Source organism: Pongo abelii, chromosome 17 (genome assembly GCF_028885655.2).
Source record: "Pongo abelii isolate AG06213 chromosome 17, NHGRI_mPonAbe1-v2.0_pri, whole genome shotgun sequence".
NCBI classification, from domain to species: Eukaryota; Metazoa; Chordata; class Mammalia; order Primates; family Hominidae; genus Pongo; species Pongo abelii.
In genome coordinates, this window is record NC_072002.2 from 27,449,125 (window position 1) to 27,470,916 (window position 21,792).

The 21,792-nt window shown below is 44.2% G+C and overlaps 1 protein-coding gene across 4 annotated transcripts in view; it reads right to left on the minus strand.

Moving 5' to 3' along the window:
- PTPRM (protein tyrosine phosphatase receptor type M) overlaps nucleotides 1-19,278 on the minus strand; it is an 844,030-nt gene extending 824,752 nt beyond the window's left edge. For 2 of the 4 annotated variants that reach the window (XM_054537541.2, XM_054537540.2), the window contains exon 1: nucleotides 18,691-19,262. In XM_054537541.2, the coding sequence (XP_054393516.1) occupies nucleotides 18,691-18,763 (73 nt within the window). In that variant the 5' untranslated portion in view covers nucleotides 18,764-19,262. Of the gene's footprint in view, nucleotides 1-18,690 lie in introns of all 4 variants that reach the window. The other 2 variants (XM_009252252.4, XM_054537539.2) reach the window with 2 other exon arrangements.
- Nucleotides 19,279-21,792: the final 2,514 nt, after the last annotated feature.

The following is a 21,792-nucleotide window of genomic DNA, read 5'->3' on the forward strand; positions in this document are numbered from 1 at the left end:
TCAACTTTTTACATATTTTTGTTACAGAGAAGCCTGATAAGTAATCACAGACTTTCAAGCACAAATGTGTTATAATAGGATATGATTCTATAGGGAAAGAAAATGGGAATACCAGTTTAAGGAGAAAAATTAAAGAGGTAAAGTTTCTCTCAATTAAATAAAAGTTTGTTCATATATTTTTAAATGGACAATGGAGGGTATCAAATCCCTTTGGTACTTGGGTCTTTACAATGGATACCTTTAAAAGATGTTTGTACAAGTTGTATTTTAAAATGTCAATATTTACCATAGGGCATACATTCTCTCCTTCTCAACTGTATGTTTATGTCATGCAAATTTCAGATGTGAACTTATCAATATGCAAGGAATGCCCAGTATTTAAAAACTGTTTTTAAATTTTTATAGTGCTTTGAGTTGCTGTTTTATTAAACATTCTTTTATTGAATACACAGGCTTTTAAGTCAGATGCCAATGCCCCACAGACCTTGGAACTGAGCAGTATCAGCTCCCTGCTCAGAAAGCCATTTCACTGGCAAGGTTTCATCACGCAGTATCTAGCCCTTGTTTTGCTCCCAGCCCTAACAGTTTGGCTGGTTATATCATAATATAATCTCCAAAATAAGCAAACCTATCTGTTGACTTTGTTCTAAAAGTCACCCTCCAAACTAAAGATATCAACCTGATTAAGTGCCTAAGGACTGATGTCCTTTCCCCCAGGTCCTCAGTCTTGCCACCTCATTGCCAGTGCACTTACAACACCGGAACCATTCATCCACCCGTAGTGGACTCCTGACTAACCAACCAACAGGGAAGCATACAAAAAGATCCTGGATATTGAAACAGAAGCAGGTTAAGCCCACGATGTATGCAGAGTGACTGTAAGCCTGTCTGATGTAGACAAAGAACTACAAACTGTAGGTTAGTGGCTGAAAAGATCAGGCTGATAATGTTCAAATCTCAGCTCTACCCTTACAATTTGCCTGATCTTGGCCACTTTGCTTCAGTTGATTTCCAGGCCTGTAAACTGAGGGTAATTTAGGTTGTTATAAGTATTAAATCAGATAATACATAACTAAAAAGTACTTAAGACAATACCTAGAAATTTTAAGTATTCTATGAGTATCAGCTGTTCTTTTGTGGTATTATTACACATTTACACACAAGTACTTCAGTGCTGATTAGATATAAAGTAGATAAAGCACCACCCGGTGCCTCACCAGGCATGGTACTGGTCATGCTTTCACTTACCAATTCACTCTATGTGAATGAACACTCTGTCCTGTCCACATCTGCAGAGAAGAAATACGATGACAAGTGGCCTGGCCACTGATAATGCCACTACAAGAGGAGTGGCCACGGTCAAGTGGGATACAGATACCTGTTTGCTTTACCACTTCCTTTTAAAACCCATCTATCACATGAGAGGGAGAGAGATGAGGGAAAAGAAGAGGAAAAAAAAGAGAGAAAGCCTTGGACCTTGATATCAGGCATGGGAATAGAACAGTAGCCAATATTTTGAGTCATGAATCTTCCCCAATACTCAACACTTTCCTAACCTCTGGCCAAATTCCAATCCCGCACAAATCCATCCCTTAAATACAGCACCAAATATTATCTGCATGGGACAGAAGGGAAGACTGCCAAGCCACCAAGTTCAAAAACAAAAACTATTCAAACTTTGTTCCTCTCTGCAATTTCCAATCCTCTCTGCAATTTCCCAGACGTTCTCCTTTCTGAATCTACTCTAAGATAACCACAGCCTTCGAAAACTCACTTGCTTAGAAGACATCCCATTTTAAGAGAAAAAAATTTAAAAACCATTGCAAAAGACTATGTAAAAGTTTATTCTCTCCCTTCCCTCTGCATCAGACCTGAATAGTGCCCAAAGGCCTCATGGGCAGCTCCCGTGTCTACTGTCTAACTGCAAACTTCCTAGTTACCTAGCTGACCACAGGAGAGCTTTCCCTGCAGTTTTTCCATGGATCTTTCCTCCTGCACACTTGGCCTCAAGCTCCCTTGCCAAGGCCAGCCTGGGGAAGGAGCAACCTCCTCTCTCCCTCCCTAATTTCCACGCTCTCTATGTCAATTGAGAAATAGAGGGCTCAACTTGCTTGGATATCCCTTCAGTTTTTCTATGAGCTCCTTAACGGCAAACCCTCATCTGGGACACCTTTATATCCTCAATGCTCAGCACAGGCCTGGCTCCCAGGGCCTCAGCACAGGACTTATAAATGGGTACTCACCCACAGAAGGCACAGATACCTCTTCCAGCAGGGGGATATTATCCTATCTCATTTCACTCTCAGTGCTAGGTAAGCATTGATTTTGGAAAAGAATACGCCTTGTAAACAACTCTTGAATATTCTTCCAGCCATGGAGGACTTCTCACCACTGTGTTTAGTTTCCGTTTATAAAACTGAGGCATGAGAGAATAATCTTGGGGTGGGGGATATCCAGAATCTAATAAACAATATGTATTCAGAAAGTATCCCAAGAGAAACAAAAATGCCAACACAATCACAATTTCTCACCGATCTTCGTCTTTATTTTAGGTAGCCAAAAAATATTATTAGAGTATCAATTTTACTTTTCTGGGCCTTGAGTTACCATGAAGAGACTTGACCCAAATCACATGCTACAGGCAGCAGAACCAGACATCAGAACTCAGATCTCCTAAAGCCCAGTCCTGAGGTCTTTCTCATCCCTAACAATCGACGACAAACACCTCATTTTATCTCTGTCTGGCCAGGAATCTTTCCAAAATCAGTACTCACTTATAAACTTGCATCTGTCGACAATGACCATTACTTCATAAATTGTTTTGATAAAATGTCTAAATTCATAATGCATAATTTTTTAAAGTCACTCCAAAAAATGCTAATATTCTCGATACTCACTCTACTTTTGTTAATGCAGTTTATTTTGATGTAATTCTCCCTAATGACACTGCAAGAATGTTATTTAAATAAGCAAAGTACATAACCACTGTAGAGTACTATATACCAAACAGTTCTTTCCCATGGCGGATAAAGTAAGACTTTACTCACTAGATTATTTTAAATCCTTCAAATACAGATCTAACATGTTTTCTTTACTTTGTCAAGCTAAAGAAGGTGATTAACATCAGTCTCCTAGGGCCTGCCACCTCCACTTGAAGCCAAAGGTCTTAAAATAAATTATTGCTTACCTTAGTGGCATTTTCCCCCTAAGACCACTCAGGCATACAGACAAGAGATTTACAAAGGATTTTGCACCTTTCACGTTAAACAGACATTCAGATGGAAAACACAAGAAATTACAAAAACACATTTCTATCTATGGGATTTGTAACCACAGAAAAGACAACATTCTGCCCTCCTCTGCTCATGAAAAATATAAGTAATTCTCTAACCAATTAATTTCAGTCAAGTTACTAAGAAGCTAAGTATTTTTCCTTTTAATTTACTATTTCAGAGGGCCGTAAAATAGCAGCAAGTACACTGCACTTCTGGGCTGTGCCAATCTTACAATTGTTTTAACATCAAAATGAGAAACTGTACCAAATTCTTAAGCCATACTTGAAAATTATAACGTGCTTTGGACCCAACAGGCAGGGACAAGAAAACAGGCTTTGGGCCCAAGAGCCAGAGGGAAATGAGCACTTTTGGATCTAAAATCAACTGTAGCCACTGTCCATGGGACATCCTGAAATGTGTTGAGGCCTCAGTTCCATAAACCCTAAAATACCAGTGCTGTCATCTTCACCTCATAGGATCATATTGGAGAAGTATATAAATGATATGTAAAGGACCTAGCACCTAGGTGGCATGCAATTGTCACATTTCCTTTTTCCTTATTTCTAGGAAACCAGGAGAAATGGTAGCAAATTTATGAATCAAGACCACAAATGGAAGAAAAACTGGGGCTGGGGAAAACCATACCCTTTGGGGTTTGTAGACGTAAAGGAAAAATACAAGGCAAGGTTATTGCTCAAGGCTATTCTGCAGTCATAGGGCTCCAACAATAACAGCAGCTATTCTGGACTGCGCACTGTGTTTTACACAGGATGACCAAGGAAGCAGAATTCATACCCTTTTCACAGATGAGGGACTAGAGAAGCTATGTGATTCTCACAGTGAGGAAATAGCACAGCCAGGTTGAGAACTCAAGTTTAATGAGGCTGTTATAACCTTCAGAACTCACCCAGGGACACAGGGATTGAAAAAAAATTCATATTATTTGATCTCTGAAGTAAACCCATGAATGAGAATGCCACCGATTGACCCTATTTGCAGATAAGGAAGTGAGTTCACCGAAGTTAACAACTTCACCCTTCAGATGACAGTAAGCAGCAGTGTTGGCCCCTGAATGCATTTCTTTCAACCCTAAACTTTTTTTTTTCCATGCTGCCCAAGATTTCCCAACTGTTCTGAGAAGCTGAGGCATTTAGGTCATATGTGCTGGGTCCTAGCAGACCCCTCTGTGGGTCCCAATTTCCCACCTCTTTTTATATCCGTACTCTTTACCATGTGGCCCTGCAGCCTCACATACCAAGGAGTGAGGACTATTTCCCCACCCTTGATTCTAGGCTGGCCTTGTAACTGGCTTTGGCCGGGAGAAGAGGTGGAAGTGACAACGTACTCTTCCCAAGCATTAGCCCAGAAGTCTTGGTTCACTTCTGCTCTCTCTTTGGAATGAGAGATCACATGTACGAGAGTCCAACTGTCCCAGCTGAGGACATCCTAGACCAGCCTATAGAAGGACAGCAGCAAAATTTCAAGAAAGCTCAGCCAAGATCACCGAGGAGAGACACATATACACGAAGTATACCGAGCCCAACTTAGGTCAGCAGAGGCACCCATAGAACATGAAGAATAGTAAATGGTGGTTGTTTCAGGTCACTAAGTTTTAGTAAATGGTGGTTGTTTTAGGTCACTAAGTTTTGAGGTGCTTTGTTACACAGCAATAGCTAACCAATATACCTTGTCTGCCAATTTGGATAGCCTTTTTAAAAACATGTTCACATAAAACTTTGTTTAACCAAAAGATTTGTATACATTTCTACCTATGTAAAATTTTGCTTAGCCAAAAGATTTTGATGCTTTAAAAAAATAAATTTGATGCCAGGTAGGGTGTCCCATGCCTGTAATCCCAACACTTTGGGAGGCTGAGGCAGGAAGACGGCTTGAGGCCAGGAGTTTGAGACTAGTCTGGGCAACATAATGAGAAGTCATCTCTTCAAAAAAAATTTTCTGAAGTAGCCAGGAATAGTGTCGCATGCTGCTTGGGAGCCCCAGCTACTCTGGAGGCTGAGGTGGATCACTTGAGCCTGAGATGTCAAGGCTGCAGTGAACTATAATCGTACCACTGCACTCCAGCTGGGGTGACAGAGCAAGACCTTGTCTCAAAAAAAAAAAAAAAAAAGTAAATGAAACATGCACACACAAAAGATACATTTGGAGCACTGATGCAAATGATGAGATTTGAGACTAATTTATTTTCTGCCACCACCCAAAAAAGTTTAATGCATTTATGATGATACATAAAATACAGCAAAATAAATTAAAATGACATGAGAAGTGACTAAGAATCAGGCCAGCAAAAAGACCCAGAAACAAGGATCGACTGCACAGATGAATGCTCTGGCAGTTTGCTGCTTTTTGTCCAGGTACTGTCTACTCTTCAACTGGTAACAGAACCTATTTTTTTTTATTTTTGTCTTGGAGCCCAATCACAGGAGTGATTTGTACCATGAGGGAAGAGAATCTCTCTTTCCACTAGGCTTGGAGCTGGAGGGATTTAGCCTGTAACTCCTTAGAAACATCACATAGAGAGAAAAGATGCTTAGCAAGGAAGACTTGGAATCCTGTGCCCACCTTTGGCCTTCTCTGTTACATGTTACAAGAGCCAACAAATTCCCTGTTTGATGTAGGCCAACTTTGACTGAGGTTTTCAGTTCAATATAAAAGTTCTAACTACTACAAAACATGCGTTTGAATCTGGCTTTCTAACAGCCAACAGAAAAAAGAAACTTGATGGGTTATATTGCTCACTGTGTCCACGAGAAGAATCTGACTGCACAGGACAATCACACCTTTCCCTGAACCGGAAAGAAATCTCTCCAGAAGGTCATCATATGGATTTTATATGACATAATACAACATCACTTAATATCTTCCTAGCAGCCACAACACTATATTTGAAATGCTTTTTCTTAGAGCACACTTCAATACAGGAGGATGGCATCAAAGTAAAGCATAAATCAGGAAAACACTACTCTGTGTATGTATGGGGAGGGAGACATAATATGGTGCACGTACCCCATGTTCGGATGACCTGGTTGGGTTGGGAGTGGAGACGACTTTACCTCCCAAAGTCTCCGTTGATTCTCTCAGCCAAGCTTTTATTCGTAAATGGGGGGAATAAGTTTGAGAATATCATACCCTCTCAGCACACTATTTAGCACATACTTAGTGCTCAATATATGGTTATCACTTATCTATCAATGCTAAGCCCCTGAAATAAGGCTTACCTATACTGTCAATATTTAAGAAGAAAGCCACAGGCCTTAACAGTCTAGTTGCTGAAGAGCCTTTGGTGTCACCTGTGAATGGTAGCTACATTCTCAAGTATAGAGAGAAAGAGTGAACTTTGCTTATGCTAAGTGCATAGCTTAGCAGATGAAGCCTATGGCAAATGTTCAAAGCATCTAAAATCTTGCAGACAGCCCTTCAACACCCACTTCTTGTTAGCAAGCAACCTCATGCTGTATCAGGCACTCTCTCAGATGGGACCCAGTGCTCTAGACATGTCTCCCATGCTCACCTATCAAAAATGACCCCATGATCCAAGTCTCATTCTCTTATGCTGTGCCATCTGACAAACTAATTTGAACTAACATATAAGCTGATGACCATCCTCATACTCTTTAAGATATTCGAGAGATCCTTGAATCAAATGTCATTTTACAAGGGAGAATCTAAAGATGTCAACTTATTGAGGTGACAGCTAGTTAGAGATGTCATATTTGAGATAACTTAATGAGCCACCTCTCCTAGAGACTACATTTTGACAAAGACCTTTCTTCCTTCGCCAAAATGATGAGCTAGTGGAAATTTCAAGTGCTTTAACAGACCAGTACACCCATTTTGAGGTTTGTGAGACTTTTTAAAACTACTGCAATCAAAGCACCAAGCTTTTGGTCCATCCTTATGGGGCACCTAAGACAAATCATTCCACAGTGTTCATATGTTTCAATGAACATGAAGTAAAGGACTAAGTGCTGGAAAATAATCTTCCCAAAATACTTTGCAGATCATCTTGTCTCATGATCTTCCCTGAATGAGTCATCTCAAAATGCAGCTCAAATTGGCAAATTTAGAGATCTAAAATCATCTGTGTTCTGATTACTCCAAAATGTCTTTATTCTTTCACTATATTCTAAACATTCCAGAGTGATGCCACATTTATTAGAGGTCACCAAGTTGCAAGATATGTACGAAGCAGATAAGTTTCTATAATGTAATTGTTTCATAACTCATTTTCTCTTCTAATGCTGAAAAGCCTCTGCTTTATAAAAGAAATGCTCTCTGGCCAATTATAGTTTGCTATGTAAAAATTCATGTATTAATAGTAATCCTCAGATGCTTTCTTAACACTCCTCATAGTAGATGTGATAAATTCAATACAAAAGCAGGGTCTCTGAGTCACTGTCACTCTCCTTCCAGTAGCTCTTCAACTTTAATGAAGATCAAAATCATATGAGGTATTTCTTTCCAGTCTCTGACTCTGTAGGTCTGGTGGGGCCAGGAATCTGCATTTTTAACATGTGCTTCAGGTGACTGTAATGCAGGACTCCAGGATGCAGGGCCTTCCACGGCACTGAGCAGTGCTGGCTTTTCATGATGCCAACTTTAAGGTGATTATTTTGCTAATTTCAGGGGGCTTTTTTCTTTTCAAACATAATGTTGGCCCGTTTATAAAATCTAGACATATATAACCACATATACATACTTCTATATCATTTATACAACCTCCCAGTGCCACAACTATCAAAGCCTTGGACCTAGAAAGGGGATGTGTTAGTCTGAATCATGTGAAATTGCCAATATTCAACACTTTCTCACTTATGAAAGCACAGGGTTCCTATGCTTAAATCTGTAATCTGCATGAGGATGGGGGAACAGACTGATGGACCCGTCTTATCCTGACCACTAATTACACATGAAGCCCTATCACCCCAGGGGCCCCTAACATCACAGCATTGGTTCTCTGATTTAGTCTTTGCAATAATTCTGCAAGGAGGCTGGGCATAGCAGCTCACGCCTGTAATCCCAGCACTTTGGAGGCTGAGTTGGGAGGATCACTTGAAAACAGGTGTTTTGAGACCAGCCAAAGCAACAAAGCAAGACCTCTGTCTCTTTAAAAAAAAAAAAAAAAAAAAAAATTGGCCGGGCGCTGTGTCTCACGCCTGTAATCCCGGCACTTTGGAAGGCCAAGGTGGGTGGATCACGAGGTCAGGAGATCGAGACCATTCTGGCTAACACAGTGAAACCCCATCTCTACTAAAAATACAAAAAATTAGCCGGGCATGGTGGCGGGCGCCTGTAGCCCCAGCTACTCGGGAGGCTGAGGCAGGAGAATGGCGTGAACCTGGGAGGCGGAGCTTGCAGTGAGCCAAGATCACACCATTGTACTCCAGCCTGGGCAACAGAGCAAGACTCCATCTCAAAAAAAAAAAAAAAAAATTAATTAATTAGCCAGGCATGGTGATGCACCTATGCTCCCAACTACTCAGGAGGCTGAGGTGGGAGGATCGCTTGAGCCCAGGAGTTCACAGCTGCAGTGAACTATGATCATGCCACTTGCACTACAGCCTGGGTGACAAGAGTGAGACCCTGTCTAAAAATCATCATCATCATCATCATCATCATCATCATCATCATCATCATCCTGCAGGGTATTTTAAAATGAAATAACACACCCAAGGCCTCATGGCTACTTAGAGGTAGAAGGAGAACTCAATGCCAGGAAGACCTGATCCAACCAGAGGCTACTACTGCCCTTCTTTCCACAGCTCAGGGACCCCCATGGCTGATGTCACAGCCTCAGATCCCCACTGTGTCCTGTCCCTCTCTGACAAAGCATGCTGCACTCCAAACATATCAAGGGTACTCAACCAGCTGTCTCACAGGGGCCCCCTGCCTACTGAGCAAGGTTAGAAAGAAAAGCAGAGGCTCTTTAAAAAGCCACACATATGGGATGAAAATGATGACTGACAGAGAGACGAGGGAGAACCTCCCTCACACACACACACACAGAACACAATGCCAATGAGAGCCAATGACCTGAACTCATTGTGGAAATTTTATACGACATTCGGTGTTCAAAACTTCAGAAGTTGAGGAAATAGAAAACACAGTTTATGAGGTTGTTGTCAAAGTAGCCTCTTTTTATTAAGTTTTATCACTTGAGAGTATGCTGCACTGAATGAAAAAGGAACGAGAACATGCCTACTGTAATGAAGATGAGCCTGATGTTATCATGATGCAGTCTGAGCTCTGTGTAGGTATAATTCATTTCATTATATATCAGAAATAAAAGGCAGCAGAGATAATATATATTATTCCCTGTCATGGAATCTTCTTTCTGGTGATACCATGGTTCCTTTAATATACCAGTGACTAAATCAAATGTGCTTATTACATGATGTAAAGTACCTCAAGCTACTCAAACAGAGAAGAGAGAACAAATAGTATCCATCAAAAACAAGCTGGGCCAGGCACAGTGGCTCACATCTGTAAACCTAGCACTTTGGGAGGCTAAAGACTGCTTGAGCCCAGAAGTTTAAGACCAGCCTGGGCAATGTACCAAAACCCCATCTCTATCCATTTTTTTCTTTAATTAGCCGTGCATGGTGCTGGTGCCTATGGACCCAGCTGCTCAGGAGGCTGAGGTGGGAGGACTGCTTGAGCCCAGGAAGTCGAAGCTGCGTTGAGCCATGATCAGTGATCCTGCCACTGCACTCCAACCTGGATGACAGAGCAAGACTCCTTGAGAAAGAAAAATCAAAAAAACACAGACTATACAAAGGGTGTGGTCCAATTCCTTTTCACACTCTGTCAAAGCCTACCTGTTACCTGTGAACCCATTTTGATTCCATAGCTGGAAGCCAGGGAGAAGTAATGGGGCCTCAGACTCCCAGAGTAATCCACACTAATATGCACTCTTCTCATTGTATGCAATAAATCTGCTTTCTGCATATTGAATAGAAAGAGAGATTAAAATGAATATTCACCCATCTGAAAAACTGACGCTCTATAAGCTTTTATGCTTTGCAGCCCATAAAAAGTAAATGCTTTGCTTCTGCTTTGGCTGGTGCATGTTGAAATAAATCATTCTGTTAAACAGTGGCCTTTTCTTCAGAGGGAGATGCTAAAACCTTATCGGTTTTGACAAGTCTCTGACTCCTCTCCTCTCATTCATCTCTCCTGTATGTCCTGCAATCCTTGCTCTTTTAGCTTGCAAGGTCATTTCCAACCCCTGCTAGCCCCAGTTTCTAAAGGAAGCCACACAGCCTTCTTCAATCAGATTCTCCACCCTGCCCTGACTTCTAACCCAAAGCCCAACACTTGCATTTATTTCATATAAAGTTTTTGATGACTCATTAGTCTTCTGAGTTTTAAGCAGGAAAAATGGCTGAATCAGATTTCCAGGCAGATTTTCATGACTTCTTGAATTACACACCTAAACCCTCAGTGCTGTAGAAGTCACTCCTTGCAGACGTAAGAAAAGTACAGACAAGCCATATCCTAAAGATGTTACACACCTACACAGAGCCATCCACACCACTGCTTTTTCTGGTCTACTACAAGAAGGCCCCAAAGGTTAACATGACCCTTTACTTAGTTGGCAAATATATACTACTTCTTCCAGTTTCACCACTACATGTAGGTTAGCAGCAACACATGACACAGCAGAAAAAGAAAAGAAAAAGTGAGTAAGACTGTAGCAGGTGAATCTAAAGTTGTCTCTGGATCAGTGCTGAATTTCAACAAACTACACTACAAGTAGCAGTGGAACTACAACTCCCACTAAAGAACTCAATTTTACAATAAAGACTTAGAGATGCACACGTAAGCGGATGAAAGTCCGCTCTCGTGCCTTTCTTTAGCTGTCCAGGAAGCCATCTATGGATGGGGCTGGACCTTGCTTGGCTCAGGCAGGTGGGTTAAGGGATGCAGCTACACCTAGTGATCAGCTGCGGATCGCAGCAGGAGCAACCGGCAGCAGGGAAGCACTCTTCAGCTGTTTCTCAGAAAGGCCGGCTACAAAGCGTTCAGGATCAATCCATTAAAAGACATCATGATTATTTTTATTTACCTGGAGTTAGTTAAATGACAGAGATGCAATGGTTGTCTTTGAGGGTTCAGAGAAAAATTAGGCTCAATTTTAGGATACACATTGTCAGTACTTTAAATAAATGTCCAAGAAAAATCTGTATTTTTTTTTCTTTTTTTTGAGACGGAGTCTTGCTCTGTCGCCCAAGCTGGAGTGCAGTGGCGCAATCTCGGCTCACTGCAAGCTCCGCCTCCCGGGTTCACGCCATTCTCCCACCTCAGCCTCCCAAGTAGCTGGGACTACAGGTGCCCGCCACCACGCCCGGCTAATTTTTTGTGTTTTTTAGTAGAGACAGGGTTTCACCGTGTTAGCCAGGCTGGTCTCGATCTCCTGACCTCATGATCCAGCTAATTTTTTTGTATTTTTAGTAGAAACGTGGTTTCACCATGTTAGCCAGGATGGTCTCGGTCTCCTGACCTTGTGATCCACCTGCCTCGGCCTCCCAAAGTATTGGGATTACAGGCGTGAGCCACCGCGCCTGGCCGAAAAACCTTTATTTTCTTTCTATTTGGAATTTGAGTTTATTGCCAAAGGCAGAGTTTCACATTTCCACATTACAATTCCAAATCTTACATCTACTAACTTCCAGTTCTCTCTTGAGAAAGTCCCTGTTTCTTTCCATTTTAGTAGATTTTGAAACTTTTAATAAGTGAATAACTTCTCAAAGTGTGGTAACTATATCTCCTTTATCTTTGCCCATTACCATCCACAAAGGGGCCGTACAAATGTAAGTGCTCAATAAATATTTACTTGAACTAAATATTTCAATAAGAATTATTAATAAGCACTATTAAATATTCTAATAAGCACACTGGGCTACATGCTTGTTATAACAAGCCAACAAATATCTCCTATACGAAATATCAACCCAGGGAAATTTCCAATGGCTAACCATTACAACAAAATTTAATTGTTACACTGTGGTAAGTAAAAACATAGGAAACTTTTTTATTCATTTGAGTTTTACAACTGGCTGGATTTAGTCTGGCCAGAGACAACACAATCACATCACCATGTTGGTAATACCGGCTGTATTGATCAAGAGGCTAAGCAGTGAATGAATGGACGTGATATTTTTACCCCCCAGTTCTCTTTCAGCTCTTGTCAAGGGAGGCTGATAGGGCAGGCAGAAGATCTCAGTTCTTTTAGAACAAGGGTTCTCCAATTTCAGGTCACATCAGAATCCCATGGGGGGCTTGTTCTAACACAGATTGCTGGGCCTCATCCCCAGGGTTGCAGATTCAGGATCAGAGGGTTGCAAGTCTAACAACTTTCAATGTAATGCTGATGCTGCTGGCTCAAGGACAACACTTTAAAAACTCCTCTTTCAGGGCCAGGTGTGGTGGCTCATGCCTATAATCCCAGCACTTTGGGAGGCGGAAGCAGCAGGATCACCTGAGGTCAGGAGTTCAAGACCAGCCATAGCCAACATGGTGAAACTCCGTCTCTACTAAAAATACAAAAATTAGCTGGGCATGGTGGCAGGCACCTGTAATTCCAGCTACTCGGGAGGCTGAGGCAGGAGAATCGCTTGAACCCGGGAGGCAGAGGTTGTAGTGAGCCAACATTGCTCAGTTGCACTCTCGCCTGGGGGACAAGAGCGAGACTTTGTCTCAAAAAAAAAAAAAAAAAACCTCCTCTTTCAGGACATCAACTGTGGCTACAAACCCTGACCACCCAGGGATGCTGGGGGACCTCCGTCGTGGACATCAGAATCAACACAGCTGGGCCCCAGGAAGCAGCCTTTGAAAGGAGGCCTCCAGATGCTCCCCGTGGACAGCAGGTTTTGAGAAGCACAGATTTAAACCTAGCTCACCATCAACACTGGTGCAGTTTCCCAGGCCCTCCCCAGAGCCACCTAACATCACTGAAGCAGGATGTCACTGTGACCTACCTGCACAACTGCCACTCTTCATGGCCCTCCGTCAACTTTCCATGTGTTTCTCCTTCATAGCTAAGAGGGCACAAGGGGAGTGACCCTCCCTTGCTAACATCTCTAGAGCTTGTCACATCCCACACCTGAGTACACAACACTTCTCTTCTCATCCTGTTTTTGTCTTTTTCTCTCATATACTCCCAGCCCCTTAATTATGCCCTGGCCTTGCCAGCCGCCTCACCAATGATGGGGGCACTACAGACTAGGAAGCTTGGTGACTAAATCTTTCCTCCTCCCCACCCAAGGCAGCCCAACTTATTTTTCTCTGCTGGGTTTTTCAGAGCTACAGTGTCAACTCAGGCTTTCTGATGACTAAACTGAAAACCACCGCGGTATTTTAGGAAGCAAAAAAGCAACATCCTCTTATAATGCAAGATTTACATTATTTTATACCTCTTTAGAATGTTTAATTTGTGAGTTGGAAAGACATTAATAATTAAACCTTCCCTCACTTATAAAATAAGCCTATTAACATGCATGTTATATTCATAAAGATAGTAAGCACACTAAAAAGTGAAACTATAGGAAAGTTGGTTTTCAAAGAGAAGAATCTCAGAATTAAAGTAAAATGCATGGTGGACATAATCCCTAAGAAAAATGTTTCACTGTTGAAAAGCATAAAACTCATTAAAATGCCTGATTCCCTAAATGAAAACTAAGCTTTGGGATATTTAGATAATACATGCTCATTCTAGAAAACTTAATGAAATCTAAAACAAAAATTGAAAGAAAATAATACTTAATCTAATACATAGTTCCTCTACTGTACACAGCCTCACAATTCCTAGAATATATTACAATCCTTACAGAATTATGAAAAATTTAAATAAAGGTATTGAATTTTCTAGAATTGTCACAGAATTGCTTAAATTCTGAAACCAACTTTTACCAAATCTAAAGGCTAGGCTATGCTTCATTTATAAAGAATTTATATAATCTAAAGACATAATTCAAATTACTTGTTCATTAAAGAAAATTCATTTTGAATTACCGAAATTATATACACACTTATCCATATATCACTATATGTCAATAGATTCTTTTCTTAAAATCTGTAAAAATAACCCTTTGAAAACATGAGAGACTAAAACCTATAATTTTCTAGATTGGAACAATTTATTATGCTCAAGCAATTCTTCTTTACATATACAGAACACTAAGAATGTTATAGTAATTTCTTAGCATATTTCTTTCATGCTCACTGATTTAAATTTGAAGTATTTTCTTCATTATCAATTTTCAATCTAGCGAAAGCACTTTGAAAATGTAAAATGCTATCACTATAGTTATCTGAAAAAGAAAAAATAAACTTAACTGCTAAACAAATATATTACCACTCTTTGCAAAGGGTGCTTTAAAATTCTGTATTTTGAAAAAATGTCAGATTTATAGAAGACTTGCAAAAACAATACAAACTGTGCAAGTACACCCTTCACCCAGCTTCTCCCTAATGTTAACATCTTACATACACAGAGTAGAATTACCAAAGCTAAGAAATTAACATTGGTACCACACTACTAACTAAATTACAGGCTTTATTCAGATTTCAGCAGTTTTCCCACAAACATCCTTAAAATATTTTTAAAAATTAATTTCTCCACAAGAGTCCCAAATTCACAAGGTTATGTTAACATTTAATATATTTCAAATACCACTGTAGCTGAAACAAACAGCTAAGTCTGTATTTCTATTTCTGCAAACCAAAGCTTGCTTAGCAGAACTTAACACATCAAAATCATTATAAGGTAGAACTAAACACTTCATTGTATTATATAATATATGTTGCAACTTGGCTTTTAAGAAATTGGGTCAAAGAGGAATAACTTGCCAACTCGTTGGCTTCTCACCATGCAAAAGAGAATTTCCAACAAAAGTAAAATAATTTAACTTTCTTTCTCATGTCTTACTTATATACCATCTTACCAGTTATTTTTAGTGAACACTAAAGGCCTAGAAGATATAAAGTGAACCTCCATTATTTTGCCTAACAAATTAGAAACGGTAACGATAAAAAACAATTTTTCAGCCCCAGCACGGTGGCTCATGTCTGTAATCCCAGCACTTTAGGAGGCCAAGGCAGGCAGATCACAAGGTCAAGAGATTGAGACCATCCTGGCCAACATGGTGAAAACCCGTCTGTACTAAAAATACAAAAATTAGCTGGCGGTGGTGGTGGTGGTGCACACCTGTAGTCCCAGCTACTCGGGAGGCTGAGGGAGGAGAATCGCTTGAACCTGGGAGGCGGAGGTTGCAGTGAGCCAAGATCGTGCCACTGTACTCCAGCCTGGCAACAGAGCAAGACTCCATCTCAAAAAAAAAAAAACAAAACCACAATTTTGTAATGAAATGCATCATTATAGTAAGCAATGTCATCACAGGCCCAAATCCTAATACTTTTCCAGTAAGTTTAGCGTTCTATTTCTGATGTCTGGCATCCAAATCACATGTAGTCCACCTCCAGAAATGATTAATTAACAATCTTAACAATTCCAAACCCATTCCAAAAGAGGACAGGAGAGCACTGCAGAAAGCAAAGGACAGAGTGCCTTGTGTAGATAATATCGGAGTTATACAAAAACCCTTGACTGATTATATTTATAAACCCTCATGATTAGTCCATTGGCCTAAAGAGAATCCAGTGTGGAAAAGGCAAGCCAAGTCTAACTTTTAACAATCACTTCTCTCCCTCCATTTTATTATATATTGGTCCATTCACACAGAATTTGAATATGTGCAAATGATCAGGATTCTCATTAGTGATTTATTCAACAAATAGTAATGCCTGTGACATCTAAGGATCTATGAGAAATGTTTTGTGAGAAAGTCAGGAGAAAACGAAAATTGGCTTTGCCCTCAGGGAGTTTACAATCTAGCTCTTCTAGCTCTAAAATTTATTCCCATGTCAAGTGAAAAGCAGCCAATTACTACAATTTCTGGAAGAAACATAAAAAAGAAATGTGTCAATGCCACTCCTAGCATTCAGAATTAACTTCCTCAACATACAAAAACAAAAAACAGAACCCTGATTCACACCTGTACTGCCTAAACATAATATGCAGAGAAAAGTAAATAATGAAGTGAAACATATCTGATCCTTGCATATATGAAATTGGCCAACTTCACTTTTCACTTTTTTTTTTGAGTCGGATTCTCACTCTGTCACCCAGGCTGGGGTGCAGTGGTGCAATCATAGCTCACTGCAACCTCGAACTCCTGGGCTCAAGCGATCCTCCTGCCTCTGCCTCTAGAGCAGCTGGGACTACAGACACACGCCACCATACCCAGCTAATCCAATTTCACATTTTTTAAAGTTCAACGTTTCTGAGGCATGGCTTGGATGCTGCCCTTTACCCACTAGCATGCCAGGATAACTCTGGCTTTCTAGATAGAAAAGAAAACACATTTCACTTAATGGTATGATTAACTCAAGCAAATAGATATATTTCTTCCAAACGAAAAATCAGGCTAAATTTTAGTAGAAGTCTACTTTGGCTTGACTGATCATTTACATCAGCCTTAACAAGGACATGGGTCAGAACGACTGAGGCTGAAATCCTTTTTGGTGATGAGGAACCCATGGTTTAAATAAGCAATATAAATATTTGTTTCCACTCCCTTGCACACAATTTAAAAATCCATCCAAATGATATTTGACACAGCTTAACTTTAAACAAATCCCAAGAAGGGAGTCATGGATCTTAATAAAGAGAAAACCATCACTAGGGCTCTCATACTTGGCTTCTAATACTAATGAGTTACAAGGCTCTCAAATTGTACTCTATTATTCACTAATAAGAATACAGACCAAATTCTGCATCAGTTTTATAATCAGAAGACAGTGCATCATTGTGTTAAATCCTCTGGAGCACGTGCAATTACCAGGCAGTTAGGGAAACACAAAACTTGGAGAAAGGATATTTCTGTATTGAAGTTAATGCTTTGGGTTTCAAAACCTACAAGTTCCACTCCTTCTCTGAGGCCAACTGTGATCAAGGGTCCTGCAGATCAGCAACACACAAGACACAACTAATGTGCCAGAGCTCCAGCAGCTCCAGCAGCCAATGGTCCTGGATCCCAAGAAAATAAAAAGGTTTCCACGCACCGGAGGACCAAAGGTTTTTACTGCTTAAAATATGCTCCTTACTGTTTATGAAAGTCCCCTTCATTAAATTCTTAAAAAGCCCAACTTACTCATTCAACTCACTTGTTCCCAAACGCAGAGACCTATTTTGCAAAAACCAAGTTTAAGACCAAAGAGCAGGCTTTTTTAATTAAAAGAAAAAGAAAGCCCACCGCCCCCATTGCATGTGGATCTTAATGAAACTAATCTAATAAACACTAGAAAGAAGGTGTGCAAATGGGCCAGCATTTGCCGTCTATCCACATGTGTCATCCAGGTAATAAAGGTGATCCTGGTTGTAAACTCCTGTGACAGCGTGCCGGGTTCGGCCCCAGGCCGGACCCCCGACTCCGATCCACAGATCCTCTCCGTGAGGGGTTCCTCTGGGCTTAGAACGCCCCCGCGCGCGTGCAGGCACACACGCGCACACACTCACACGCTTGCTCGCACACGGACAGTGCCTCTCCTTCCCACCTGGGACCCCCGGGCAGCCGGGCTGGATGAACAAGTTGCCGCTGGCCGCGGCGCTCCGCTAGGGGGCCGAGGGTGGGGAGGGGGGGCCCAGCGGGGCGCAGGGCCGTGGCTGCCACGGCCTGGGGACCTGCCCGCTTCCCTCCGCGGCCGCCAAGCCCTACCGCTGGGACCGGCGAGGAACTCCCCCCGGCCTCTCCGCAGACGCTGCACGACCGCGGGGACCTACCGCGGTCGCCAGCCGCGCCGGGCAGGGGGCGACAGGGAGGGCAGGGCACCGGGAGATCGCCGCGCCGGAGTGGCCGCCAGGTCCCGGCGATAGCTGCGGGCGCAGCCAAACACCGGCGGCCTGGGCCCGGCCGCTGCTCGGGGTCGGCGGGGACCGCGCAGCGCCTACGCCAGGCGGCCCGGCGGCTGCAACTGGGAACTTCAAGCAAAGTTTTCTGCTGTTCCTTTTGCAGCCGGCCAGGGACTCAGAGTGCAAGCCGCCCAACCTTGAGCACTAGCCCAGGCCGCGGAAGGACGGGGGCCGAGTTGCGAGTCCCGGCTGGGGAGCTGGCCCTCGGGGTCCGTCCGCTCCGCCCGCCCGAGGACTGGGTGCCTGCCAGCCCCACGGACCCTCGCCCAGCGCCCGACTCACAGGCAGAAGCGGTCTCTGGCCCGCCGCGCCCCCCGCCCGGCCCCGACGCCAGCCTTAGGGCTTTACCACCAGGGAGCTGTCGGCGTCCCGGGCGTCCCGCGCCAGCCCGCGCGCCTCGGGGGCGGCAGAGGCGGTCCCGCTTACCTGAGAACGTCTCGCCCGCCGCAGTTAGCAAAAGTCCGGCCAAAGTCGCCAGGCAAGTCCCAAGTCTCCTCATGGTGCTGAGTGCTCGCCGGGCCGCTCCCCGGCGGCGGTGGGTGGGCGCGCGAGGGCGGAGAGGGCCGGGAGCTTTGGTTCCGAGGCAGCGAGGAGAGACGGGTAAACAGCAGAGCGCTAAGCCAAGCCCCCAAAGTGCCAACAGTTGCAGAAGTCCGAACTCCAGCGGCTCCAGGGGCGCGGGCACAGGGTCCTGGGTCCTCCTCCCGTGTCCCTGGCCCCACTCGGCGTCTGGCGCCGCTGTCAAAGGGAGCGGAGGGCGAGCCCGCGGAGCCAAAATCTTCCCTCGGTTCCGGTGGCTGAGCTCGCCGCCTCTCGCCTTCCCCTGCCCGGGACCCGGGACCCGAGCTGCCGGCCGTGGCGGTGGCCGTGGCCGTGGCCCCGCGCGTCCCGCCCGCTGCCTCTCCACAGGCAGCCCCAAGCCCAGCCCCGGGCGGCGGCGCGCCAATGACCGAGCCCGCGCCGGCTGCGCGCGGGGCTCTTGCTACCCGACTGACTGGCGGTGCCCCGCAGGCCGGCTGAAGGGAGCGCTCACGTCACGGCCGCCCGGCGCCGCCGCGGCCCGCTAGAGGGCGTGAGCGCCCGCGCCCCGCCAGCCCGCGCCCGAGCGCCTCCCGGCGCTCGGCTTGGGGCGGCCCCGTGGCCACCGCCACTACCGCCGCCGAAGCGGGCGTCAGCCGCGCGGGGAGGAGCGGCCACCGGGCTCCCCCCGCCCACCTCCTCGCCCCAGCCGCGTCTTCTATTTTGGTAGATGGCGCTGGGGAGGGTGACTGTGGAAGAGGCTGCGCCGCCGCCAGAAGTTTGTCCCGGGTCACGAGCCGCGAGTAGTTTGTGAGCGCGGCCGGGCGGGACCAGCGGCCTGCGACCCCGCGGGCGCAGCCAGGCGGCTTCGAGCCTGGCGCCGGACGGCGATGTCACCGCAGAAGGCCAGCTGCACCCGGAGTCGCCGGGCCTGTGCTGCTCGGCGGCTGCGGGAAAAGCGAGCCAGGCGATCGCTGAGGCTCCGGAGGGCTGCGAGCTTCTCTGCGCCGCGGGCGGAGCGAAGTTGGCGGGCGCCGGGAGATGGCGCGGGAGCCGGGAGCGCCGAGCCCCGCGATCGCCTTCCCGCTCCCGGCCGGGCCCGCCGGGTACACGCCGCTGGCCCCGAGCACTGGCGCCCGGGAAGCAGGGCGCGCTTCTGCTGTTCTGCCTCCTCATCATGCCTCGGTGTCCTGTGTGGGCCCGAAGCGAGCCGCAGGCAGTACACGGAAGGCGGTGGTCACACCAAAACCAGGGTTTGGACATAACCCGTGGTTTCTGTATCTGGTGCAAAGTGCTGATAAACAGGGGAGAAAGAGAAGTGGGGAGTGAATCAAGTAATGTCTTGAAATATTTTAGTTTTACGATTTTGGATCTGAGTGAATAAAAAAAGCTTACAATGCTTCAGCAAAAAATAAGTTTTTTATTTTAATTGTAAATTTTTTTGTAAGTGATCCTTCTATCTTCCAGGGAATAAGCACATTGAGCCAGCACCAACCAGACAGCTGTAAGCTCCTGGCCTAGCTAACTGAACGCAATAGAAGGCTTGGGAAGAGGTTAAATTAGGAACCAAAGCAACTGAGTGACAGGGTTCTAGCAATGATTCTGGCTAGAAAGCAAACCGGTGATACAGAGGCACCCAGGAGTTCTCCTGCACTTTTTCCACAAGGGGGTCCTCTGCTCAGTGCTCACTGCTTTCTAGTGCTTATAAACACGTCAAAAATAAATGAATTCCACACTCATCTTGACCCTGTTCTCCAATGTACACCAGAACCAAGAAAGATAGAGCTGTCATCCTCCCAAGGCAAATTTGGGGACTAGAAGACTTTTGCCTTTAGTGTAGCAACCAACACTCCTCTTACTTCAGGAAGTCCACTTACTAGATACTTACCAGACCTGCTCTTTAGAAGTCTCTATATTAATCATTTACTTGTTAATATGAGCTTACATTGTCCTGCCACTTCTCCCAACTATGTGCTTATGGAACCTTATCTTTAATTGTGAAATGAACATTGAAATCTCAGAAAGGAAGCCATGTCTTCAAGATCAGCAAGTGAGGATGGTCAAATCTGCAACCTGGGCTTTCCATTTTGATGTACTTGTGTTCTATGCTGCAGTTCAAATTTGCTTTTTAAAAAAAAAAATAGTAATAGGCTTTCCAATGGAGTTTTTCTGCTAGTGGGAGGACAGAGGTGGAAGCTAGGGAGATAAAAGTTGATCTACTCACTTTGCTTCAGAGTAACTTCTTTAAATTAGGTGAAGTTAATATTAGGGTAGGATTTCATTTGCAAAGTATTTTATTCTTTCAGCAAATATCTACTGAGTCAATACCATATGTCAGGCACTGTGCTAAGTACTGGAGGTTGTCTTAGGCTGGGCTGCCTCAGAAACAGACCTGGAGGTTAGGATTTAACTATAAGTGGTTTTGAATTGGGGAAGTGATCCCAGAAAGCACTATAAGGAAGGTGAGACAGCAAGACAAGAAGAAAAAAAAAAGCAGACATCGATATGGGATGTGTCAATAAGCAGGTTACCACTATGGGCAAGGGAAACTCAATCCCCCGGTGGGGGGACGATGAGGAGCGGGATGGAAGAGGAAGGGGCCACGCTACGGACCTGCCACTGAGGCAGTAGACAGAAATCCCTGCCAGTACTCCAACTGCTGCTGCCACAGGACTCTTCTTGGTAACCTCTACAAACCCTGTCCCTTCCGCCTGTTACTTAAAGCTTAGTTGGAGGGTCTGTAAATTTCTATTACCCCGTTCTCTATCTTTACAATGTTAAGTTGACTCTACCCTTTGCAGCCTTCCATCCACATTTCAAAGGGTGGTGGGATTTTTGCCAGCAGCTTCTGCCCTCTCAATTCATGACAACTACTGTTAGTGTACTCCCTCTTACAGGTAACTGGTCAGAGCAGCCTTTGAGCCTAAATGGAAGTCCTCTGCTGAAATGAATGGATTGGACTTCCTCTAAGGAAGGGATGCTGTAGGAATCCTCCCAGTGGGACATTTG